We start from the raw sequence: 27,905 nt of genomic DNA, 5'->3' as shown, positions 1-27,905 counted from the left end.
TGAGCCTGAACTGCACACTCACACTCCCACACTGTTAATTATGGATTAAAAGCTAAAGCGGGTTGAGAAGTCAAAGCTTGCCTGTCCTGCTCAGCCCTTCCCTACCCTTCACCTGTTTTCTCTTACCAACTATCAGTCTATACACTGTATCTGTTATCAGAATGGGTGAATCTCACCCTTCTTCTTACATCCCTCTTCGTCCCTTGCTCCTAGGTTTGGGGCAGGTCCCAGTCCAAAACAGGGGCAGCAACTACTAGGACTAAATTACATGAAGCCTGTGAATTTGCTTGGATTTGTACAAAACAGATTCTAACAAGAGGATTCTAAAAACAAGAGGACATTTTTTAAACTGTTCTGATTTCCCCCATCCCCCTTTCTTGGAATACTTTTTATTTTATATTTTCATGCGAAGATACTGTACCTGCTCTATTGCTGAATTTCAATCTCCTCGTCATCTGGATCCCTGCCATTCAAAGACGGAGAGCATCGATATGGCACTGTTATAGATAAACTATTCCAGGTCAGCAACACTTCCAATATATATGATTTTGTTTTATTATGTTTTAGTACTTACTGTTTTAATTTCAATACATTCTAACCTAACTTGTATGCTGTTGTGCTGTCTTATAATGTATACATATATCATTGTAAATATATATATATACAATTATAATGTATTTTTCTTTAATTAAAGGCTCATCAGTAAAAGAGACCATGGTCTCAGTATGACTCCCTGATAAAATAAAGGTTAAATAAATGCAACTTAATTATTCAGTCAATGGTTGAAATACTTAAAAAGGACTTTGAGCTTTTCAGGTAAAATTTTGTGATTTTTGTGCCCACCTGCATAGGTGTGTGTTCAGTAGGTGCTAATGTTTTCACTCCACAGAGATGGATCAACATCATCTTTTGCAGCTGCAGTGATATCAGGATACCTGGATTACACAGTTATATTACAATTTCAGATTCATTGAGGAATTTGTTTATGATGGATTCAATAATCCTAGAGACAGCATCACATTTATGTTGTACGATCAGTAAAGGTTTTATCACCAAGAGACTTGGTGCTGGATTTTTCATTCTATATTTATCCAGTATTCCTTTCTTATAATGTGTTTCGTATCTCAAATCCTCACAGCTAATGTAATTCACTTGAATGTACTGCATGTCAAGTCATAATTTGATTTAAATAAATTAACATTGGATATGTTTCTGACATCAATACTGTAAATGGGACCATGAGGCCTGCATCACTTTACAGCTCATGTCATCACTACAGCTACTCTCACCAAAATGGCTGATGTTAAGCTGCCTGGAAAAGTCATGGTGATTCAAAAGTGGTAACTGAAACAGAAAATGCAGAAACCTGTGTCAAGATGGCACAAAGAAAACTTTTGTTGATATGCAAACTCAAACACTAAAGAAATACATTTATAATGGAGATTTATTGGTTACGCGGTTTAGATGGCTTATACTTGTACTCGGGCTATAGCAATATTTTATGGTAAGGCATCAGAGCAAGGGGATAGCCTACTGTAGGCCTCATTATTAAGCCTATTAGCAGGTTCTTAACCATTGCCATTATTAGCTTTTGATGATAGCCATGTAGCTTAGCTACGGCTTGTACACTGTGTGCTAGCTGTATGTGCTAGCTGCAACGCACAATAAACAATAACTTTATTGTTGTACACTCACCCAATTCAGCAACATTTGACTTTAATAGACTAGAGATATTTCGACACTGCTCAGACTTGCTCAGACTTTACTGAGAACCGGTCATGTTTTGTTATGTCAGCAGGGCAGAGTAAAAAAAATTTTTTTTTGCTGAGGACACAGCTGCGGGAAGTAGGGTTGCTGAGGGTGGTGCATCACCCTGTGAAAAAATCGGAATAAAAAAATAGAAAATAAAAATAGTTTTTCACAAAAGTAGTGCACTGGGCCTTTAATAATCCTGTATTAGTGGACTGATATAGCCGTCAATACCAGTGTCTACATATATGAAAATGGCACATCTCTACATTTAGTAGAAAAAAATATATAAAGTAAAAAAATTCTACCTGATGACATCTTCAAAAGTTAAAACGTTTTAAAAACAGTGATTTTCAAACACTATGCGGTGATGTGGGGAGCAAAAAAGTTCCCTACCATTAGCTAGAAACTCGTTGCAGTTAAAAAAAAATGTTTTATCCAACCCTGTGATGCCACATAGAAGCATTTTTTAGGACCTGTCTTCTTATCTTTTTAACAACAGATAATAGAAACACACTTTTCATATGTACACTGGTTTGGTGCTGGAAATATGGATTATGAGCTTGAAAAGTGGCGGAATTGCCCTTTAAAGAGAGAGGAACAGTAGGCCTTCACTTTTTCTGTTTAACAAATACACTACATGAAAGTAAAACTGACAGTGAACGAGAGTAAAAAGTTTTGGAAAGCCTTAAATGAAATTTTGGGCAAAAAAGCTAACTCCGCTCCATCATTCATTGAATCAGACAGCTCATTCATCACAAAACACATTGATAACTACTTTAATAATTTTTTCATTGGCAAGATTAGCAAATTTAGGCATGACATACCAGCAACAAATGACACTACACATCCAAGTATAACTGATCAAATTATGAAAGAGAAGCATTGTAATTTTGAATTCCGTAAAGTGAATGTGGAAAAGGTGCAAAAATTATTGTTGTCTATCAACAATGACAAGCCACCGGGGTATGACAATAATAGGATAATAGCGGATGATATTTCACTCCTATTTGCCATGTCTTCAATCTAAGCCTACTAGAAAGTGTGTGCCCTCAGGCCTGGAGGGAACCAAAAGTCATTCCACTACCCAGGAATATTAAAGACCCCTTTTGAATTTTCATTTTTTAAATTTAAACTTTATTTAACTAGGCAAGTCAGTTAAGAACAAATTCTTATTTACAATGACGGCCTACCCCAGCCAAACCCTAACCCGGACAACGCTGGGCCAATTGTGCGCCACCCTATGGGACTCCCAATCACGGCCGATTGTGATACAACCCAGGATCGAACAAGGGTCTGTAGTGACACCTCTAGCACTGAGATGCTAGAGGTGTTTACAATAAACAAATTGACAACAGACTTTCAGTGTGCTTAAAGGGAAGGACATTCAACAAGCACAGCACTTACACAAATGACAGATGATTGTCTGAGAGAAATTTATAATAAAAAGTTTGTTGGAGCTGTTTTGTTAGACCAGTGCGGCTTTTGAAATTATCGATCATAGTCTGCTGCTGGAAAAACATATGTATTATGGCATTATAGCCCCTGTTATATTGTGGATAAATATTTACCTGTTTAACAGAACACAGAGGGTGTTTTCTAATGGAAGCTTCTCCAGCATAGTCAAGGTAGAATCAGAAGTTCCCCAGGGCAGCTGTCTAGGCACCTAACTGTAATGTTCGGAAAATATTTGGTAAAAGAGGATTATAGTGGTAAAAGTGGTAAAAGAGGATGATAGCATTGCCGGTTATGTTATGTGTGATGATTGTGAGGTGCTATACATATTCGACAGTCACAAGACGGAACTTCAAATAACCTTATGGCATGTCAAGGAAACTGTAGCCTACAGTTTAGATTGGTTAAATGGAAACTGATATCTGGACATTGACTAACCAGAATAACCTATGAATCGACATCCCTGTGTTTTGAGTTTTACAGGTGTTGCTCGCGGTTTAAACAAGAAAACAATAACTGATTTGATAAAATGAACGAAGTTCTGCGCATGGCCTATATATGAAGGGCCTACATATATCAACTTTCACAGTGAATGCTTTTGTTTATACGTTTTGTGCAAATTAATTGAACATCACCTAATGCATCATAAAAAAATGTTGCGCCTATTTAATGCAACCCTTGCTGTTAATAGATCGCAAAGCAGCATACAACTGAACTAAATGTTTGGAACAAGTTCACTTTCTCATCCATTGCCTAAAAATGCATATCAAGTGCAAGTTAGCTGTTTAGCTCAAATCTGAAGGCTGGGAGGGCATTTAGGACATCTTCTACTGCGGATCACTAAAATATCCAATTGATTATGATCACACTTCCTCATTTCAAATATAATGGTGACACTATACCAATGATGGTTTGGTATGTTTTAGAAACTTGGGAACCAAGCTCGAGTTATCAGTGTAGCCTGTTATCGCCTGGATTTGTAGAAATATCTTCACACCTAGAAAAAAACCTTCAGGATTCCGTCATAACTGTCAAACGGTCCAAAAAAAAGAGGGAAAGAATTACAGGGGGCAGTTTGGAAAAAAACGCATGCCGTCTGAATCGTCCTCTAGAATAACGTATATTCTGGCGTAATAAATACATAACCAATGTTCTCTACTTTAATCCTATATTTATATTGTATTTTTTATTTTTATTTTTATCCCAGGCTCTCGTCCCCGCAGGAGGCCTTTTGCCTTTTGGTAGGCCGTCATTGTAAATAAGAATTTGTTCTTAACTGATTTGACTGGTTAAATAAAGGTTCAATAAAATAAAAAATAAATAGTGATACTAGTCCTGTGAAAATAGGGCTATAGCCTAAATAATAACTCCTGCTGAATTAAGAAACACTTGCAGTAAAATTATAGACCAAATGTTGGCAAAATTTGGATTTGGGAACAGGAGTGGAGAAATATTATTTATTTATTTCTGCATCTTGAGAGAATGCCATGCTCAGTTAGATACAATCTGTAGAGGTGCTGTCTTCATCATAAAACATAATAAAATCTGATAGCATTTCAACCACATAAAATATGCATCGAAGGTGAACTGAAATCTAATCAGAAACACTTTGGGCCGTTTTCACAGCTTTGTATTTCCTTACAACCGGTCAAACTGATGTCATTTGGACATTTTGCACAGAAAATCTTATCCTGTTTGCTCCGCACAAAAGGTGATAGAAAACTTTACAGATGTCAACAAGATTGAAGCATTAATTCTATCGATCTATTACATTCTGTTGAGCAATGGTTTATTTAGTCTTCTCGGGCAACACATAATGACAAAAGAGAAGCTACATGTATCTAATTATAGACCCTGGGAATGGGAAGAACACATTCCTCTATTTTCACCTTCTTTCTCGTCTATCTAATCCCTTATTTCTTTCCCTCCCCCCTGAGCCTGAACTGCACACTCACACTCCCACACTGTTAATTATGGATTAAAAGCTAAAGCGGGTTGAGAAGTCAAAGCTTGCCTGTCCTGCTCAGCCCTTCCCTACCCTTCACCTGTTTTCTCTTACCAACTATCAGTCTATATACTGTATCTGTTATCAGAATGGGTGAATCTCACCCTTCTTCTTACATCCCTCTTCGTCCCTTGCTCCTAGGTTTGGGGCAGGTCCCTGTCCAAAACATGGGCAGCAACTACTAGGACTAAATTACATGAAGCCTGTAGATTCAAGTTTACTAACAAATAGCCTACCAAAATGTAAGAAATTATATACAGAAACATATCTAAACCTGAGAAAAAAATTGTTCTTCAGTCTTTGACTGTAGACGATAGCACATTTTCTATGTTTGCGGGTTAGGGTTGGGTGCGGGACTCAGATATTCACTTTATCACATATAGTCAGGTGGTTGCAGATGGGTTATTAGCAATTGGAGACTGGTGTGGATGAACAAACAGTTGACCACCTACTATACAATGCTATACATGTTAGCTACTACAGTGACTGAAATGACTGCAACACAAAGAGCTGCAGTTAGTTTCAGAATGGGTGGCAAGGAATAAATATTTCAAAAACTAAAAGCGTTGTATTTGGGAGAAATCATTCACTAAACCCTAAACCTCAACTAAAGGATTGTAAACTGTCATGGTCAGAACATGTTGATACAACAGTAGCTAAGATCCAGGAGAAGTCTGTTCATAATAATGCGTTGTCCTGCCTTTTTAACAACACTATCAACAAGGCAGGTCCTACAGGCCATAGTTTTGTCGCACCTGGACTACTGTTCAGTCGTGTGGTCAGGTGCCACACAAAGGGACTTAGGAAAATTACAGTTGGCTCACAACAGGGCAGCACAGCTGGCCCTTAAATGTACATGGAGAGCTAACATTATAATATGCATGTCAATCTCTCATGGCTCAAAGTGGAGGAGAGATTGACTTCATCACTACTTGTTTGTGACGAGTTGACAAGCTGAATGCACCGAGCTGTCTGTTTAAATTACTAGCTCACAGCTTGGACACCCATGCATACCCCACAAGACATGCCATCAGAGGTCTCTTCACAATCCCCCAAAATACACCTTATGGAACAGCGGGGAGTGTGAAGAGACATATACAGGTACAGATACATGCATACACACACTAGCACACGCACTCTACACACACGTACATTGTAATATTGTTGTACGGTGGTATTATACATTTTGTATTCTAGATATGTAGTGGTGTAATAATGTCATATGATGTACAGTTTAATATTTTGTTTTATGTGTGATGTAAATGCCTTAATGTGTTTGGACCTTGGCAGCAGCTAATGGGGATCCCTAATAAATACAAATACTACATACACAACACAATTTGAGCAAATAGTACTTTTAGTTTGAAATGAGAACTTTTCATTTGAAAACGTTTAGTTTGAAATGAGCACTTTTAAGCCCCACTTATACCTGGTTCTAACATATATAATTTTTCCTGTTTTTGTCCACATTCTGATTGTGCCCACATTTTCAGACAGGTGTAGATGATTACAAGACTTATTGTGATCTGACTGTGATCAGATCAACCTGACCACCTCCGGAGGTACTGTAGGCAGGCACGCATTCTGTCTGGATATCTTAAAAGTCTAGATGGATCTGGACAGTGACACCAATTAAATCATCATAATTCTGCCTTCTAAAATTATAGACAAGTGTCACCATTGAATTATGGCATCAATATGTGTTTTAAAATAAATGTAAAAAGAATATTGATAAAGAATAACTGTCAAATAATTTGCATACAGTGAGGGACCAGGAAATCTGGTCACAACGCGGACACAGCGGACGGATATGAGACACATTTTAGTACCATGTGTAGACATATTTCTGAAAATGTGGGCACAATCAGAATGTGGACAAGATCAGGACAAAGGATGCATGTTAGCACAAGGTATAAATGAGGCTTCTGTTAGAAAGTGAGAGGGCATGGGTCAAGGTGGTGACAATGGACTTCTCTCTCAAAATCCAGTTCAGGGGATAGGGGTAAATTCCATTTAATTTCAGGAAATATTTCATTAAAATAAAATAAAATAAAATTGTATTGGTCACATACAGTGTAGTGAAATGCTTGGAACATTTTTCTACACCCGCAATTGAGAAAGGAAACTGAAATTCCAATTTTCCTCAAAGGAATTTCAGTTTACTTCCTGAATGGTCTGGATTTAAATGGAATTGACCCCAAACCTAAACTCCACAGTTCCATTGACAGGACATGATCTCATAAAAGGTAAGTGATTATCAGATCAAAGTTTATTGATGGTCTTCCTAATCCAGTTATTTCTGGAGTTATTACATAGTGAGATAGAGGCCACCAGGGAAGGAGAGGCTGACCAAGAGGTCACATGGGGCGAGTGACTTCAGAGAAAGAGAAAGCGATAGGGACATGGAAGACAGATTACGAGCCACGTTATTTGGCATCGCTCACACCATGGCTAATGGCCCCCACCTGTGTCAGCAGCTAATCTGATTGCCACTTGCATGTCATGGAAGCTGCCTGGGCACAGAGCTGAGCATTGATTCAGCCATGGTTTCAGGGCACCCTGGTCTGAAGAGACAGATGGACTGAGCTCCTCCAACATCACATTACATTCTTATAATGGGGATAGTCTTTGTCAGTCTTGTTTACCAGTGATTTCTCTTACATCATTACTTCATATGTTCATACAGTATTTATGTTGTCCAAAAGCAGTTTAGGGCTCTATTCAGTCAGATCCCCTTTAGCTGACATCCGCATAGTGGTTGTTTTTGTAGTGTCAGAGGTGGAACTGCGTTGGATTATATAGCCTACCTAAAGCGGACACTGCCATTGGCTGCACGGAGTCGCATTAACAGAAATCCCACACAGCCTTGTTTGCAAGTTCAAACAATGGAATGTGAGATGTAGATATCCTAATAAAAATCCTAATTGAGCGTAATTATTTATATATAGCCTACACTTTCTCGTTCTACAATTCTAATGCGAGTGGGGCGGGTGTGGCTTCGTGACAATGAGAGCGAGAGCAACTGCTCACCGATTTTGGTTCCAACCCAGTTCCACCTCTAACACTGCCAAAACATCTGCTATGCAGGTGTCTGCTATCGCCAGTGAACGCTTGATCTGATTGAATCTAAACCTTTATATGTTATGTAATAAACCTATATTAATGATAATACAATTATTATGGAAACGGTGCATTTCTGAGCTTCTGATGACACTGTAGCTCACCGACAAAGACAGAGCTTTGCCCTAGAAAATTGAGACAGAAGATAAAATATGCTACAATATGTCTAATTTTGTTTTCTCTCACTCATATGTTCCATGGAAGCAGTGATGGCTGGGAATCCAGAGGTGACCTTCACAGCTCTGGGCTAATGCCCTACAGAGTGCTAGGGGGCAAAATCCCTTCCGTACACACACACACACACACACACACACACACACACACACACACACACACACACACTCTTCCGTCACTTCCAACCCTCCATTCCTCATCTGTGGTGTCTGACTCTAGATAGAAGCCCTGTGGGACAATGGCATCTCACAGAAACTCTAGTTTCCTCCTCAACCTCTCCCACCACCCACGATGGACGCAAGATCCCTTAATGAGGGAGAGAAGGAGACAAAGAAGGCCAGAGGATACAAAAACAGTGAACAGTCTGACCCCCGCATCGTCATCTGCGGTGCTACGCTCCAGAAGCTCGTGGGGAAACTGGCTAATGTTGCCCCTGCTGATGGCCACCTATCTACCCTGTGAGGCCTGGGGCGCCACTTTCACTGTGGCCATAATTGGGCCCTGGACATGTGACCCTATGTACTCCAAAGCCCTCCCTGACCTGGCTGCACGCCTGGCCACCGCCCGCCTCAACATGGACCCCTACACTAAGAAAGGCTACTGGTATGACTATACTCTCGTCAACGAGGACTGTAAAACATCCAATGCCCTGGCCCGCTTCTCCTCTCTGGAAAGCTATGGCTCGGCTTTCCTCGGCCCTACTAATCCAGGCTACTGCTCATCGGCTGCTCTGTTTGCGAAAAACTGGAATAAGCCCTTTCTGTCCTGGGGTTGCCTGAAACCTAACATGGAGGATGGACAGTATCCCACCTTTCACAGGCCCCTGCCTCTGTCCTCCCGGGTTCTGTTTTCTGTGCTGCGGTATTTCCGCTGGGCCCATGTGGTCATTGTGACGTCAGAGGATGACCTGTGGGAGGCTACAGGACACGAGCTGGCGGCCTCTCTTATGGCCCTGGGCCTGCCGGTTATCAATGTGGTCACCATGGAGCCGGACAAGGATGGGCCCACAAAGGCCTTGAAAAGGATACGGGAGTTAGACCGTGTCAGAGGTGTGTATGCGCATTTGTGTTTGGTTGTTTATGTGTGTGTTTGTTTATGTGTGTGCGTGCATGCATGCGTTTATGTGTGTGTGAATGTGTGACTTACTGTCATGTATTCCATTATAACACACTGCCACACTGCAATGACTAATAATGGTCTATTCTATTCCCTTCTTCTGTCCCCTACTTCCAACTTTACTACCTTCTTACTTTCCTCCTCCTCCTCCTCCATTCTCCCTTCTCTGTCTCTGCAGTGGTCATCATGTGCATGCACTCAGCGTTGATCGGTGGTGAGGCCCAGTATCAGCTCCTAACCTCTGCCTCAAACATGCGTATGATAGACCGTGGCTATGTTTTCATCCCCTACGACACCCTCACATACTCGCTGCCCAAGGGCACAAATCTTCATGCTCTGACCAATGACAGCTTGTTGAGAAAAGCCTACGATGGAGTTCTCACCATCACCATGGATTCTGGTGAGAACACTTTCTATGAAAGCTTCAAAGATGCTCAGGAGAAATTTGAGATTCGCACCAGCACTCCACCAGATCAGGTGAGACATCCCAGAGTACAGCTCCTGAGGCATTCATCTAGTCATCATTCATCATTAGCCACACATGCCATGGACATGCAGTACTGTAGCAAGCACATTTGGTTGCACAACAGTCCTATTGAGTTGTAGTTCTTCAGAAACAGGTAATCTTAATGTATTTGGACCTCTTAAACCTTAAAACCAATGTTGTTGGAATGTTTCAGTATTGATGATAATGACCAGTGGTTTGTCAGTGTCTTGGCAATGGTATGTTTCTCTATTCCTGTACTCCCTGCTTACCATCATCAAAACTCCTACTGCCAGTCTAAAGAGTCTACAGACAGAGTCTTCAATAACAGCTGGTCAGATCAATGATTGATACATTGTCACCACTCTTCTCCCCTGACCTAGGTGTCTCCATTCTTCGGCACCATCTACAACATGATATATTACATGGCCTATGCAGTAGAGAAGAGTCGCATGGTGGCTGGGCGCTGGGTGGATGGGGAGACCATGCTCCAGAGCGATGGAGGGGTCGACTTTGAGGGCTTCAACCAGCCCATCTCATCCGATGAAGATGGGTTGGGGATGCTGGCTCGCTACGTGGTACTGGACTCTGACGGGGGAGACAAACTCTACATGACACACACTCTGGAAGCCCCTCATACCCTTGGCAAATTTGGGGCGGTCAAGTACAATGGGCGTTCCATCCACTTTGCTGGCAGTAGCCCCAGCACAGACTCCCGTTGCTGGTTCAGTCCATACATCACCTGCAGTTGGGGTAGGTGGTCTAGCATTGGGGTCAGTGATGTACCAGTAGCCTGTGGTAACATGAGGTTTGTGTTCCCTCAAACTCTTTCTCTTTATCACTCCCTCTATCCCCCTCTCTGCCTTAAGGAATGGACGCAGGTACTATCCTCTTTCTGTTCATCCTGTTCTGTGGGTTGGTTGGAGGTGGAGCTGCCTTTTATGTGAAGTAAGTTAAGCTCAAACACAGTGAGGAGTGTGTCAATCAGCTGCCTGTTTTGTCTTCTGCGTTGAACACATGCTTTTGTTTGTAATGAGGTTACTGATGTTTTGGGGTCTTGCCCTTTGCGTCTGTCCAGGAGAGGTGGCCAGATTGGAACCATCTTTGGAGGATCAGGAGGAGGAGGAAGGCCCTTAAAAGTAGTCTTGAATCTGGATGACCTGATATTCATCAATACCCAGACCAGCCAAAAGGTCAGTGTCAGGCCTATGATACCATAAAGGCCAATTTGTGTGTGTGTGTGAGTTTGTGTCTGTTTAAAGTCCCTTATCTTTGTAATCTCTCTCTGTAAGTAGAAGCTGAATGAGGACAGTATGATGAACAGTCAGCTGGATGTGAAGACGCCTCGCCACTCAGTGTCGGGACGAAGCTACTTTGGCTCAACCCCTGACAGTTCCAATGTCGCTGTCTTTGAGGTGGGTCACATGTCAATGTGGGGAATCTACTGTAAAACTACTATAGAACAGAGACAGCAATCCAATATTCAAATGTTTGATGCCCTGCATGTAAGAAATAGTACTAATATGTAACTGGACCAAGTTCATATGAGATGATGCACACACCCAATGTTGATACTCTTGTCTTCTTAACAAACAGTTCTGAACAAAAATATCTCTGTTTAGTGTCCTTGTCCCTAGCATTTTGGGTTTTCCAGATAAATATTTGCTAAACCTGTATATTCTGTCCTCACTAGGGTGACTGGGTTTGGTTGAAGAAATGTCCCAATGGAAACACTGTGTCAAGTGTCAGTGATGGCACTCAAAGTATTTTCACCAAGGTGAGTGACTGTCTGAGTGAGCCAGTCAAAACAGCAAGACATTGAATCTGTCTGCCACTGCATTGTTCCTCTGTCATAACCTACCTCTCTCTCTGTCCTCTGCCTCTCTCAGCTCAGGGACATGCGGAATGAGAATCTCAACCTGTTCCTTGGCCTGTTCCACGACTCTGGGATCTTTGGTGTTGTGACAGAGCACTGTACCAGGGGCAGCTTGGAGGACCTTCTCAACAACGAGGACATGCGCCTCGACTGGATGTTCAAGTCCTCCCTGTTGATGGACCTGATCAGGGTAAGGAGGGAAACAACTCTCACGTTCATAGACATGTCTGACTATATATCTCTCCTCGTTGTTTAGACTCTGTCTCAATCCTTCCTTTCCCTCCCAGGGAATGAAGTACCTGCACAACCGTGATGTCATCCATGGGCGCCTGAAGTCCCGAAACTGTGTGGTGGACGGACGCTTTGTGCTGAAGGTGACTGAGTACGGCTTCAACGAGATTATATTGACCCAGGGGGTCGACTTTGACGAGGGCAGGCCTGAGGGTAAGTCCATAAGGACACATACACTACACTCAACATATCAGAGCCAGCAAATCCTTACCGATGAAAACTCATGGCCTTAGTAATGTTCACTCTTATCACCATGATCCTTTTATGGGGCGGCAGGTAGCCTAGTGGTTAGAGTGTTGGACTTGTAACCAAAAGGTTGCAAGATTGAATCCCCGAGCTGACAAGGTAAAAAAATATATAAAAAAATAACTGCCCCTGAACAAGGCAGTTAACCCACTGTTCCTAGGCCGTCATTGAAAATAAGAATATGTTCTTAACTGACTTGCCTAGTTAAATAAAGGTAAAATAAAAAATAAATGAAAAATAAAAATGTTTGAAGGAAGGTGAAACAAACCAACCCCCTCTTGTCCTCTCCCTCCCTGGTCCACCTTGCAGATCAGCTGTGGACGGCTCCAGAGCTACTAAGGGACTCCAGTTTGATGAAGAGAGGATCATTCCCAGGGGACGTTTACAGTTTTGCCATCATCATGCAGGAGGTCATCGCCCGCTGTGCTCCCTTCTGCATGCTGGACATGCCTCCCAAGGGTGAGAACTCATATCAAACAATACCACCATAACCTCATGTCAGAGGTAAAACAAATACAGAAGGATGACCACCATGCCAATATGAACAGTACAATTATTGGAGATCATAGGAACCACCAAAGGTTTGAAAACACTCAAAACAATGCATCAGAAGTTGACAGTGTGTGTGTGTTTGACAGAGATCATCAGTAAGTTGAAATCCCCCCCACCACTGTGTCGGCCCACTGTGTCAGTGGATGAGGCTCCACTAGAGGTGATCCAGGTCATGAAACAGGCCTGGAGCGAGGAGCCAGACAAGAGACCCACCTTCGAGGAGATCTTCAAACAGGTACTTTACTGTACACAAACATACACAAAGCTACACATATACAGTCAGGTACAAAATTATTGGCACCATTGATAAAGAGCAACACTACTGCATAAAATAAATAATACAAATACTGAACTATATTTTATGCTAAAAAAATGGGAACATTTTATTATTTTATACTAATACAATTACTCAGAGAAAGATTTTGTTTAACAAGTAATATTTTTTTCTCTCAAAAAGATAGGGGTCAAAATTATTGGCACCCCTGTTTTCAATACCTTTCAATACCTCACCTTGTATAACAGCACTGAGCTTTTATCCCAAAAATAACATGAGATTGGGAGGGAGCTTGGACCATTCAGAATCTTTCCAGATCCTTGATATTCTTTGTCTGCGCTTATGGGTGGCCCTCTAAATTCAAACCACAGATTTTCAGTGGGGTTCAAGTCCAGAGACAGATGGCCATTGCAAAATGTAGATTTTTGTGGTCAACTAACCATTTCTTTGTGGATTCTGATGTGTGGTTTGGGTTATTGTCTTGCTGGAAGGTCCACTTGCTGCCAAGTTTCAGTCTCCTGGCAGAGGCAACCAGGTTTTAGGCTAAAATGTCCTGGTACTGGGTCAAGTTCATGATGCCATTGACCACAGGACCAGTGGAAACAAAATAGCCCCATAACATCAAAGATCCACCACCATATTTTACAGTAGGTATGGGATTTTTTTCTGCTTATGCATCCTTATTTCAATGTCAGATTCACTACTGGTGTGCGTGGCCCAAGAGCTCTGTTGCACTGGTTCCAATGCCGTTTAGCAAACTCCAGAGGTTTGCATTTGTTGGATGACATGAAAATAGAGCTATTTGGCCACGCCCAACAGTGGTGGGTTTGACATCAAAATAAGGATGCATAAGCAGAAAAGAACCCCACACCTAATGTAAAAATGGTGGTGGATCTTCGCAAGGTGAGGTATTGATAGGTTTTGAAAACAGGGGTGCCAATAATATTTTTGGGTGAAAAATATTACTTGTTAAACAAACATTTTTGAGTATATAATGTAACTCAGTATTTGTGTTATTTATTTTATACAGTCTTTTTTGCCCATCTTTATCAAAGGTCCAATATTTGGGACGTAACTGTACATAAACACACAAATATATTTTCATAGACACGCACAAACCAGAACACAACAAACCTGAACACCGTGGTCTCAAGCTAACAAGAACTCAAAACAACATGCTTTTTGTGACCAGCTTTTTATTTAGGTTTGTCTTTTTTTTTTATTGGGGGGGGGGCGGGGGTTACAGGTACAAAAAAACAATCAAAGAAATGCATATTAAGATAACCCAAACCCATCCCCCCCTCAGTCCCCATCCACCTGCCCGCATCCTCCCTCCCCATCCGGTAACCATGCCTCCTAACAAGAACTCAAAATGACATGCTTTTGTGAACCATATTACAGTAAAATGTAACACACTTCACCCCCTCCTCACTGCATGCTGTATGTTTTCCCTTTCATCCCTTAGTTCAAGAGTATAACCAAGGGAAAGAAGACCAACATCATAGACTCCATGCTACGTATGTTGGAGCAGTACTCTACTAACCTTGAGGACCTGATCAGGGAGAGGACAGAGGAGCTGGAGGTGGAGAGGAAGAAGACTGATAACCTGCTGGCCCAGATGTTGCCCAGGTCAGTGCCCCTCCTCTCCTGACACTTCAAATTAAAAGCTGCACATGTCTATTTGCGTCATCACATTTTTTACTGTATTGAGAATATATTGTTTTTGTCCATTGGTTGCTTGTCATTTATTCTCTACCTACACTCCAAACCTCCATCCTATCCACATCTGCATCCCTCTATCCACTCCTTTGTATTGTCTAACCCAATAGGTCTGTGTGCCTGGCCCTGAAGACGGGCAAGCCTGTGAGACCAGAGCACTTCTCTGAGGTCACTCTGTACTTCAGTGACATTGTGGGCTTCACCACCATCTCTGCACTCAGCGAGCCCATTGAGGTGGTAGACTTACTCAATGATCTCTACACACTCTTTGATGCCATCATCGGGCAGCATGATGTCTACAAGGTGAGTATCCTGTCCTGCTGCAAGAGAGTTGTGTCCTATATTAGTGATGCAATGGAAGCTTGTTCTAGTTTCAATACAAATCCTGGAAGTAAATGGGTGCATGTCTTAGTGTGTACGAGTTTATGTCACTGACTCCTTCCTATGTGATTAAAAAAAAATCCCAATTGGGACAATAAAGATATTTCATTTATTTTATTGAACCTTTATTTTATCAGGGAGTCATACTGAGACCAAGGTGTCTTTTAGAGATGAGCCCTGATTTACATAAATTATAGAAAATACACTCATCAAAAGATGCAAGCAGAAAGAAAAACACGGTCATAAAAAACACATTCATCAGTGGTAAGTAAGTAAGGTCCTCAATCAGCTTTCTGAATTGCCCTAGAGGCACCAAAACCTCACATTTAAGAACATTTCGAAGATTGTTCCACAAATAAGATGCAAGAAAAGTAAAAGCTGATTTCCCTAACTCAGTAGAGACCAAAGGACTTTTTGTAAAAAGGCTTTAGAAATGAAAACATAAGAATGTATCAACCTACGTGACAACAGAGGGCCAACCAACTTCCTGGTAGAGAATGCGGTGATGAGTACTAATAATAAATAATAAAGCGCAGTGCACTATGATAAACTGCATCTAATGGGTTTAATGAAGTGGCAGCTGCGTTCATATAGAGGATGTCGCCATAGTCTAGGACAGATAGGAACGTCAACTGAATAATCTGCTTTCTACTATTTAGCGAGAGTCAGGACCTATTTCGACTATTATTATTATTATGATATTATTATATTGATATATAATATTGATTGATTTGTGTACTTCAGGTGGAGACCATCGGAGATGCGTACATGGTAGCCTCTGGAGTTCCTAACCGGAACGGTAGACGCCACGCAGCTGAGATGTCCAACATGTCCCTGGACATTCTCCACTGTATTGGAACCTTCAAGATGAGGCACATGCCTGACGTCAAGGTCAAGATTCGTATCGGCCTGCACTCTGGTGGGTGACCCATCTCAAATGATTTGTCATATTGTTATCCTCTGAATCAGTGTTTATAATGTAGACAGATTGACTGTCCTTTTCTCTTTAATGCCATAATTCTTCATTTGTTTTTCAGCCAAACGGTAACCCCGCTACTTAGTTTGCTAAAAAGCTGGGTGATAGTATAATAATAATAATAATACATGCCATTTCGTGCTTACATGAGGCTGATGAAATGTTACTCTCAAATTCATAGATGGAGCTATGGATAAAATGACTGGCAATCCATGAGGTCAACTGCAATAGATTGCAGTTCATGCATGAGCAACAAAGTCAACAGATGAATTGTAAAATTCAATACATAAGCAAACTACGCTTTTGCTACATTATATTTAAAAAAAATTGAGAATGAGTACATTCATTCAATCCTTGTATTGGAATTCTCTGGAACATGGCATTAACGTCAGAGTATTGGTCAAAAGTGTATTTTTACCTCATCCCCGTCTAGAACATATTCCTGGAACTGTGAAATGTCATCCACTTAGCCCTGTCATCCTATTAGTCTCCACTGCCTAATGCTTTCTTGTTACTCTACCCTACCAATTAATATGGAATGTTTTACACATTTCTAGTAACACAGAGGTGGCTACTTTAAGGTATGAAAAAGGACAGCTCAGAAATAACACAATGGCAGAAAATAAAAATATTCTGACATCTCTTCTAAAGATTGAAAGGATATTCTGCAATTAAACTGATCAAATGAAGTTAATTTGCTATTTCTTTGCTCCAGAGACTTTTGTGAGGCTCTTTGAATAAGTAATGAATCACAAGTTATAAATCAGGAATTATGTTGCTTCTGATCTTCTTTATTTATTGAACCTTTATTTAACTAGGCAAGTCAGTTAAGAACAACTTCTTACTTACAATGACGGCCTACCAAAAGGCAAAAGGCCTCCTGCGGGGACGGGGGCTGGGAGAAAAATAGGACAAAACACACATCACGACAAAAGAGACACCACAACGCTACATAAAGAGAGACCTAAGACAACAACATAGCATGGCAGCGACACATGACAAGACAGCATGGTAGCAACACAACATGACACCAACATGTCATCATGTGTATTATCTGCGTTTGTGTCTGTGTCCATCAGGCCCTGTGGTGGCAGGTGTGGTGGGTCTGACGATGCCTCGGTACTGTCTGTTCGGAGACACTGTCAACACAGCCTCTCGAATGGAGTCCACAGGATTGTGTGAGTACCTCACATTCGTTCTTTGGCCAGTCACCACTGAAATCACGCTGTGTGAGGCCACTAAGGATAGGGACAGGTGTATGGCAGTTTGTGTGCATGCAACACTAAAGAGGTTTATTATAAGCAGTCCTGACTAATCCTTTAAGACTATCAGTGGAATTAGTGGGCAAATTCAGGGTTTAAAGGCCCAGTGCCATTAACAACATGATTTTTCTGTGTTTTATATATACTTACTCACCATGAGACCTTCAGTTTCTTGGCAATTTATCGCATGGAATAGCCTTCATTCTTTGTTTCTGGCCATTTTGAGCCTGTAATCGAACCCACAAATGCTGATGCTCCGGATGCTCAACTAGTCTAAAGAAGGCCAGTTTTATTGCTTCTTTAATCATAACAACAGTTTTCCGCTGTGCTAACATAATTGCAAAATGGTTTTCTAATGATCAATTAGCCATTTAAAATTATAAACTTGGATTAGCTAACACAACGTGCCATTGTAACACAGGAGTGATGGTTGCTGATAATGGGCCTTTGTACGCCTATGTAGATATTCCATTAAGAATCTGCCATTTCCAGGTACAATAGTAATTTACAACATTAACAATGTCTACGCTGTATTTCTGATACATTTCATGTTATTTTAATGGACGAAAAATTTGCTTTTCTTTGAAAAACAAGGACATTTCTAAGTGACCCCAAACTTTTGAACAGTAGTGTATATCTAGGGTATTTCTAGAGGTAAGGGGCAACCAGTATAGCAGCTATAGTAAGTCATTATTATTGTAGGTGACAAAAGAGAACAGTACATCTCACATCTACTCCCACCAAGTGGCCATAGATATAAATTGCTGCACAAAGAGTCTATGGAATCTGTCAAAAATGTTCTTGTGAATATATGGGGTCAAACACAATAGATTACCTTGTGTTGCTCTACACTAAATCAGTATATGGTCAACCATATAAATGAATCAAAGTCTAAATATATGTAGGATATGTGAATGCTGCATGAGTTCATAATGTTGATACTCTTTAGACAAATAACTCATGGTAATTGTTTACATTGAATTTGTTCTGTGTTTGAGTATTTGAAGTCTAATGCTGCCTTTGTGGTTGCTATTGTTGTTTATTATCCCAGCTTACAGAATCCATGTCAACCAGAGCACAGTTGATATCCTGCATGAACTAAAAATGGGCTACAAAGTAGACACCAGGGGCATGACAGAGCTGAAGGTAAATACACACACACACACACACACACACACACACACACACACACACACACACACACACACACACACACACACACACACACACACACACACACACACACACACACACACACACACACACACACACACACACACACACACACAGAGAGACAAGACAGAAAGACCCAAACAGTAAATGAATCTAACTCACTACTTATTCTGTTATTCCCTATTTCTATTTCAGGGGAAGGGAGTTGAAAACACTTACTGGTTGGCTGGGAGAGCTGGGTTTGACAAGGTTCTGCCCATACCGCCTGACCTTACTCCAGGGTAAGATTTAACATGCCTTCCTGCTCTATTTACATTGTGCTTTCTGTTTGCCCTAACTATACTGTCATTGACTCTCAGTCCTGCTGGGTCCTTCTGCCAGCCCCCTTGTCAGTAGTACTTATGCAACCCTGTTTGTGTCAAAACAGTTGATTTTCATGTAGCTAGGTCACTGTGGATATAAAGGATAAGATGTCAGAAAATAATTGAGAAAAAACTGATAATGTGCTGACCCATTTGTCAGATTGCGTGGTTGGAACTAACAGTTTTCTAAATCATAATTTCTCATTCTATTTCTATGTGCTGCTCACATGACCATGGTGTAGTGGTTCAGTTCACACGCTGACCCAAATGTACAATTCCTCATCTACCACCTGTTTAATCCATGTTTAAATAATCCGTATCTCCCACTGCACTACATAATGTGTGATGAACGCTCTGCCTGGCAGGCAGCAAACATGGCTGTAGTGTTTCAACACATTACCCTGGTGGATGAACGCTCTGCCTGGCAGGCAGCAAACATGGCTGTAGTGTTTCAACACATTACCCTGGTGGATGAACGCTCTGCCTGGCAGGCAGCAAACATGGCTGTAGTGTTTCAACACATTACCCTGGTGGATGAACGCTCTGCCTGGCAGGCAGCAAACATGGCTGTAGTGTTTCAACACATTACCCTGGTGGATGAACGCTCTGCCTGGCAGGCAGCAAACATGGCTGTAGTGTTTCAACACATTACCCTGGTGGTTGAACGCTCTGCCTGGCAGGCAGCAAACATGGCTGTAGTGTTTCAACACATTACCCTGGTGGATGAACGCTCTGCCTGGCAGGCAGCAAACATGGCTGTAGTGTTTCAACACATTACCCTGGTGGTTGAACGCTCTGCCTGGCAGGCAGCAAACATGGCTGTAGTGTTTCAACACATTACCCTGGTGGTTGAACGCTCTGCCTGGCAGGCAGCAAACATGGCTGTAGTGTTTCAACACATTACCCTGGTGGTTGAACGCTCTGCCTGGCAGGCAGCAAACATGGCTGTAGTGTTTCAACACATTACCCTGGTGGATGAACGCTCTGCCTGGCAGGCAGCGAACATGGCTGTAGTGTTTCAACACATTACCCTGGTGGATGAACGCTCTGCCTGGCAGGCAGCGAACATGGCTGTAGTGTTTCAACACATTACCCTGGTGGATGAACGCTCTGCCTGGCAGGCAGCGAACATGGCTGTAGTGTTTCAACACATTACCCTGGTGGTTGAACGCTCTGCCTGGCAGGCAGCAAACATGGCTGTAGTGTTTCAACACATTACCCTGGTGGTTGAACGCTCTGCCTGGCAGGCAGCAAACATGGCTGTAGTGTTTCAACACATTACCCTGGTGGATGAACGCTCTGCCTGGCAGGCAGCAAACATGGCTGTAGTGTTTCAACACATTACCCTGGTGGTTGAACGCTCTGCCTGGCAGGCAGCAAACATGGCTGTAGTGTTTCAACACATTACCCTGGTGGATGAACGCTCTGCCTGGCAGGCAGCAAACATGGCTGTAGTGTTTCAACACATTACCCTGGTGGTTGAACGCTCTGCCTGGCAGGCAGCAAACATGGCTGTAGTATTTCAACACATTACCCTGGTGGTTGAACGCTCTGCCTGGCAGGCAGCAAACATGGCTGTAGTGTTTCAACACATTACCCTGGTGGTTGAACGCTCTGCCTGGCAGGCAGCGAACATGGCTGTAGTGTTTCAACACATTACCCTGGTGGTTGAACGCTCTGCCTGGCAGGCAGCGAACATGGCTGTAGTGTTTCAACACATTACCCTGGTGGATGAACGCTCTGCCTGGCAGGCAGCGAACATGGCTGTAGTGTTTCAACACATTACCCTGGTGGATGAACGCTCTGCCTGGCAGGCAGCAAACATGGCTGTAGTGTTTCAACACATTACCCTGGTGGATGAACGCTCTGCCTGGCAGGCAGCAAACATGGCTGTAGTGTTTCAACACATTACCCTGGTGGTTGAACGCTCTGCCTGGCAGGCAGCAAACATGGCTGTAGTGTTTCAACACATTACCCTGGTGGATGAACGCTCTGCCTGGCAGGCAGCAAACATGGCTGTAGTGTTTCAACACATTACCCTGGTGGATGAACGCTCTGCCTGGCAGGCAGCAAACATGGCTGTAGTGTTTCAACACATTACCCTGGTGGTTGAACGCTCTGCCTGGCAGGCAGCAAACATGGCTGTAGTGTTTCAACACATTACCCTGGTGGATGAACGCTCTGCCTGGCAGGCAGCAAACATGGCTGTAGTGTTTCAACACATTACCCTGGTGGATGAACGCTCTGCCTGGCAGGCAGCAAACATGGCTGTAGTGTTTCAACACATTACCCTGGTGGATGAACGCTCTGCCTGGCAGGCAGCAAACATGGCTGTAGTGTTTCAACACATTACCCTGGTGGATGAACGCTCTGCCTGGCAGGCAGCAAACATGGCTGTAGTGTTTCAACACATTACCCTGGTGGATGAACGCTCTGCCTGGCAGGCAGCAAACATGGCTGTAGTGTTTCAACACATTACCCTGGTGGATGAACGCTCTGCCTGCCAGGCAGCAAACATGGCTGTAGTGTTTCAACACATTACCCTGGTGGATGAACGCTCTGCCTGGCAGGCAGCAAACATGGCTGTAGTGTTTCAACACATTACCCTGGTGGTTGAACGCTCTGCCTGGCAGGCAGCGAACATGGCTGTAGTGTTTCAACACATTACCCTGGTGGATGAACGCTCTGCCTGGCAGGCAGCGAACATGGCTGTAGTGTTTCAACACATTACCCTGGTGGTTGAACGCTCTGCCTGGCAGGCAGCAAACATGGCTGTAGTGTTTCAACACATTACCCTGGTGGATGAACGCTCTGCCTGGCAGGCAGCAAACATGGCTGTAGTGTTTCAACACATTACCCTGGTGGATGAACGCTCTGCCTGGCAGGCAGCAAACATGGCTGTAGTGTTTCAACACATTACCCTGGTGGATGAACGCTCTGCCTGGCAGGCAGCAAACATGGCTGTAGTGTTTCAACACATTACCCTGGTGGATGAACGCTCTGCCTGGCAGGCAGCAAACATGGCTGTAGTGTTTCAACACATTACCCTGGTGGATGAACGCTCTGCCTGGCAGGCAGCAAACATGGCTGTAGTGTTTCAACACATTACCCTGGTGGATGAACGCTCTGCCTGGCAGGCAGCAAACATGGCTGTAGTGTTTCAACACATTACCCTGGTGGTTGAACGCTCTGCCTGGCAGGCAGCGAACATGGCTGTAGTGTTTCAACACATTACCCTGGTGGATGAACGCTCTGCCTGGCAGGCAGCGAACATGGCTGTAGTGTTTCAACACATTACCCTGGTGGTTGAACGCTCTGCCTGGCAGGCAGCGAACATGGCTGTAGTGTTTCAACACATTACCCTGGTGGATGAACGTTCTGCCTGGCAGGCAGCAAACATGGCTGTAGTGTTTCAACACATTACCCTGGTGGATGAACGCTCTGCCTGGCAGGCAGCAAACATGGCTGTAGTGTTTCAACACATTACCCTGGTGGATGAACGCTCTGCCTGGCAGGCAGCAAACATGGCTGTAGTGTTTCAACACATTACCCTGGTGGTTGAACGCTCTGCCTGGCAGGCAGCAAACATGGCTGTAGTGTTTCAACACATTACCCTGGTGGATGAACGCTCTGCCTGGCAGGCAGCAAACATGGCTGTAGTGTTTCAACACATTACCCTGGTGGATGAACGCTCTGCCTGGCAGGCAGCAAACATGGCTGTAGTGTTTCAACACATTACCCTGGTGGTTGAACGCTCTGCCTGGCAGGCAGCAAACATGGCTGTAGTGTTTCAACACATTACCCTGGTGGTTGAACGCTCTGCCTGGCAGGCAGCAAACATGGCTGTAGTGTTTCAACACATTACCCTGGTGGATGAACGCTCTGCCTGGCAGGCAGCAAACATGGCTGTAGTGTTTCAACACATTACCCTGGTGGTTGAACGCTCTGCCTGGCAGGCAGCGAACATGGCTGTAGTGTTTCAACACATTACCCTGGTGGATGAACGCTCTGCCTGGCAGGCAGCAAACATGGCTGTAGTGTTTCAACACATTACCCTGGTGGATGAACGCTCTGCCTGGCAGGCAGCAAACATGGCTGTAGTGTTTCAACACATTACCCTGGTGGATGAACGCTCTGCCTGGCAGGCAGCAAACATGGCTGTAGTGTTTCAACACATTACCCTGGTGGTTGAACGCTCTGCCTGGCAGGCAGCAAACATGGCTGTAGTGTTTCAACACATTACCCTGGTGGTTGCCTTATTTAGCCCTGTTCACATTTTATAACTGTGTTACGAGTTCAAACGGAGACACGTTTGTCACCAGCGGTTGCTGAAAACAGTTGTCATTGTGGACAGGGCTTTTGTTGCTTCATATACTGGGATATTCTGAGTGCTCAGTGTGCACTACCAATCGAATAAGCCTTCTTTCTTTGACTTTCCTCAGGGCAAGTAACCATGGCATCAGTTTGGAGGAGATTCCTCCAGATAGAAAACAGAAATTCCTTGACCGGCAGGCGAGGAATAAGTAGCCTGTGAGGTACGCCTGGTTTACCTATCAAATTCTAGATTTACAATTACTTTATTTCCCCAAATGGTTTGTAATGTGAGTGATGTCAATTCAGGTACATACAAATCCATTGTTCTGCATTTATGATATCCTTTTAAGTGATAATATATGAGGTTATTTTCCACAGATAGTGTGGCCCAGTCCTACCTGTTGGAGTGAAAGACCAGAGAGGTGAATAGAGCAGGTTGGTAGAGAGGAGAGGATGGGTTAGGGGTGCGTTTGACAGAGAGTCTGTCGCATCCCCCCATGTGTCCTGTCAAAAATGCAGATCCACATTGCACAAATAAGCCAAAGTTGGAGAGACACTGTCTGTCTTCAACACATTACATTTGTTGCACAGAGCAAAGATACGTTTAAACAAGAGTTTATTAAATGTACTGTCGAGCATATGTGGGAAACAGGAGAGATAAATAAAGGGGTATTACAATCATGCACCAAAATACCAAATACACTACAAAAGTATGTGGACACCCATTCAAATTAGTGGATTCGGCTATTTCAGACACACCCGTTGCTGACAGGTGTATAAAATTGCACACACACAGCCATGAAATCTCTATAGACAAACATTGGCAGTGAAATGGCCCATACTGAAGAGCTCAGTGACTTTCAACGTGGCACCATCATAGGGTGCCACTTTTCCATCAAGTCAGTTCTTGAGTTTCTGCCCTGCTAAAACTGCCCCGGTCAACTGTAAGTGCTGTTATTGTGAACTGGAAATGTCTAGGAGCAACAACAGCTTAGCCGCGAAGTGGTAGACAACACAAGCTCACATAACGCGACTGCCGAGTGCTGATGTGCTTAGCGTTTAAAAATCATCTGTCCTCGGTTACAACACTCACTACTGAGTTCCAAACTGCCTCTAGAAGCAACGTAAGCACAAGAACTGTTCATCGGGAGGTTCATGAAATGGGTTTCAATGGCCTAGTAGCCGCACACAAGCCAAAGATCACCATGCGCAAAACCAAGCGGCGGCTGGAGTGGTGTAAAGCTCGCCACCATTGACCTCTGGAGCAGTGGAAGCACGTTCTCTGAAGTGATGAATCACGCTTCACCATCTGGCAGTCCGACGGACTAATCTGGGTTTGGCGGATGCCAGGAGAACGCTACCTGCCCGAATGCATAGTGCCAACTGTAAAGTTTGGTGGAGGAGGAATAATTGTCTGGGGCTGTTTTTCATGGTTCGGGCTAGGCCCCTTAGTTCCAGTGAAGAGAAATCTTAATGCTACACAATACAATGACATTGTAGACGATTATGTGCTTTTAACTTTGTGGCAACAGTTTTGGAAAGGCCCTTTCCTGTTTCATCATGACAATGCCCCCGTACACAAAGCGAAGTTCAGTGAGATCGACGTTGAAGAACTTTACTGACCTGCACAGAGCCCTGACCTCAACCTCATCGAACACCTTTGGGATGAATTGGAACATCAACTGCGAGCCAGTCCTAATCACCAAACATCAGTGCCCGACCTCAGTAATGCTCTTGTGGCTGAATGGAAACAAGTCCCCACAGCAATGTTTCAACATCTAGTGGGAAGCCTTCCCAGAAGAGTGGAGACTGTTATAGCAGCAAAGGGGAGACCAACTCCATATTAATGCCCATGATTGTGGAATGAGATGTTCGACGAGCAGGTGTCCACATACTTTTAGCCATGTAGTGTATATTGATATACTGTAGGAGTCATTGTAGAATGAAAACATCACAGGACAAACATGGGAAGAGACGGACTTCTTGAAAAAACATTAAATGTCCATTATATCGTGTATAATATACTGTATTTATCTCTACTGTCTATTTTGCTTTGTAGAAATATTGGACAGATTTCATTTTAAACACCCCAACGGTGAATGAAAAGTATTCATACTCAACTATATAACATGCGTATATTAAAATGTAGCATGCACTGTAATGTATCTAACCTGTTATAGTTTGGTACCGTCGTCTCTCACAATAATACAGTACATCGATCTTAGAAGTTTTTTTTTTTTACAGGTATAAGGTAGACTGTTAAAGAATTTGGTCCAAGGCGTTCTTTGTTTTCTATTTTATTATTGTCCTGCTTAAGTAATTAACGCCTTCTAATTGTTTGAATGATAATTTAGAAAATTCAACCCATTAGAAAACATTCATTCATATTTTTTTCACAAATTTGTCAGTTGGGACATTAATTGAATAGTTCTCAAATCAAATAAATATGTTGCAAAATCACTGTTCCCAGAAATTAAGCTTCACTTCAACAGATTACTAATAAACGTTGACTCATAGATCTAAACTCTTATCTATTGAGACAGAACCATCTCTATGCTCTTCTCTATCTTTCTGAAATCATGCTTTATTCATGTTTTCACTGTATTTTCTTATTCAACCAAATTCAGGTATGTATGTATAGACACATTTTGTTTTATGGTATTTATATATCAGGATTGTTTTACGTATTTATATATCAGTATATCCCAATTTATTTTTTAATGAACTGTTCATTTGTTTTAACATGAAGTGATATGCATTTTCTTACAACAATAACATGGAATGAGCAATGGAATTAATAAATGTTCCAATGGGAAACATTTGGATGAAAAATATGTAAACCCACATTATAAAATGATAAGGTCACAATCTCAATTCTTACAGAGTCATGTCATTCAAGCTATTTTCTGCTACATATATTGGTTCAAATAGTACAAAATGCAAGGGAATAATAATGGCTGCAGTCATTTTTAGTTTATTTCTACATATGCTACAATATACCTTCGAGTCATAGGGGACTGCTTACAAATCAGGAGCAGAGACTGGAATACACACCAGCTTGTACTGTACATGGTTCCTAATAGGAAGTGATGTATTCAAAGGATGAGCTACACGTATTTGGTCTGAAAGATATAGACTGTCTATCAAACCCAAATAGCAATGTTTTATTTGGTATTATGATGACTGAATTGTAAATCTTGCAGTGTGGTCTCATTGTGTGTGCTTGTGTAAATAAATCATGGTTTTAGTGATGTATGATTGTACTTCTTAATTTTTTTTGCATACAACACGTAACACGATCTCATTACCAACTGCACATATAAACATGGCCGGAAATCCATGACCTTTGCCTGATGGTTTTAGGATTTTGAGAAAATCTTAATGTTGAATTGATGGTTCACAGTATTGTGAATGACTACATACAGTAAAGGTAAAATATTTTAAGTTGTCATGACATGATCAGTGATTATCTTTTTCTATATTCTCTGTATGAAACATACATAATTTTAGTTGAATGTCAAAATCCTGGCTGGTTTAAGAAAAGGCATTCCTTGTGAAAGTAACAATATAAAAACACAAAACCATATAGTTTTATCAAAAGGTATAGATAAGGTTTTAAAGATGGTGCTGTTCGGGAAGGCCTATATCATGACTGCACAGTCGGATAAAGCTAAATAAAACAATTTGATCAGAGCTAGGAATCATACTATCCAGTGAAATTGTAGTATGCCTATTTAGGATGCAGACTGAGCAAGGCCACAATCCTGAGTTTGTGTTTCAGCCTGATAGCAGCCCCACCACTTGGTTTAGTAGAAAGCTGAGGGATAGGGCTGGAGAAATGGAACCACTCTCAAATTCAAAGACAGAGCGATTGATGCAAGGGCTCACAGTCATGAGAGCATATTTACATATTTTGAAGCTATACATTCACTCATCTGAAAACAAAAACATAAACAAAAGACAATATCACTTCATATTTTCCTTGGATTATAATCGGGAAATTAGGCAGTTGTAGCCCAAAACCATTAGTCTTATATTCTTAAAGAATTAATGGTTACTTATATCATTATTGGAAATTAGTAATAAATGTAATAATCAATGTAATAAATTAGTCATTACATTGGTGTGAGTTCAAGATAAATTGTATGGTCATAAAGCGTTACTGATAAATGTAGCATCAGCTGAACGCTATTTCTGTTATCTGCCAACGGCGGTAATATATATTCTGGGTTGTAGGATTATAGGAGTGATGCGTGATATTGCCCATCCTAATGGAGAGGACTCATTCTGAACTGTACCAGAACCAGAGCACGAAGGCTCCGCCTACTCAGCTGGAACTAGCTCGAGCATTGGTCTGCATTGTGTTATATAGATAA

The 27,905-nt window shown here is 42.3% G+C and overlaps 1 protein-coding gene across 1 annotated transcript; it reads left to right on the top strand.

The window, feature by feature from the left end:
• On the top strand, positions 1-24,355 carry LOC115148960 (retinal guanylyl cyclase 2). Its single transcript, XM_029691313.1, has 20 exons — positions 1-520; positions 8,537-9,552; positions 9,798-10,096; positions 10,487-10,856; positions 10,973-11,051; positions 11,182-11,296; positions 11,399-11,518; positions 11,797-11,880; positions 11,993-12,169; positions 12,267-12,423; positions 12,826-12,975; positions 13,155-13,303; positions 14,808-14,971; positions 15,172-15,364; positions 16,187-16,361; positions 17,498-17,596; positions 18,732-18,826; positions 19,049-19,134; positions 23,658-23,750; positions 23,908-24,355. The coding sequence occupies exons 2-19, from the start codon at positions 8,742-8,744 to the stop codon at positions 23,740-23,742; spliced, it is 3,408 nt and encodes a 1,135-aa protein (XP_029547173.1). The 5' UTR covers positions 1-520; positions 8,537-8,741; the 3' UTR covers positions 23,743-23,750; positions 23,908-24,355.
• The last annotated feature ends 3,550 nt before the right edge of the window (positions 24,356-27,905 follow it).

This window comes from Salmo trutta, chromosome 15 (genome assembly GCF_901001165.1).
Source record: "Salmo trutta chromosome 15, fSalTru1.1, whole genome shotgun sequence".
Classification (NCBI taxonomy): Eukaryota; Metazoa; Chordata; class Actinopteri; order Salmoniformes; family Salmonidae; genus Salmo; species Salmo trutta.
The sequence above is the reverse complement of the archived record's forward strand: the minus strand, read 5'-3'. Positions and strand labels throughout refer to the sequence as shown.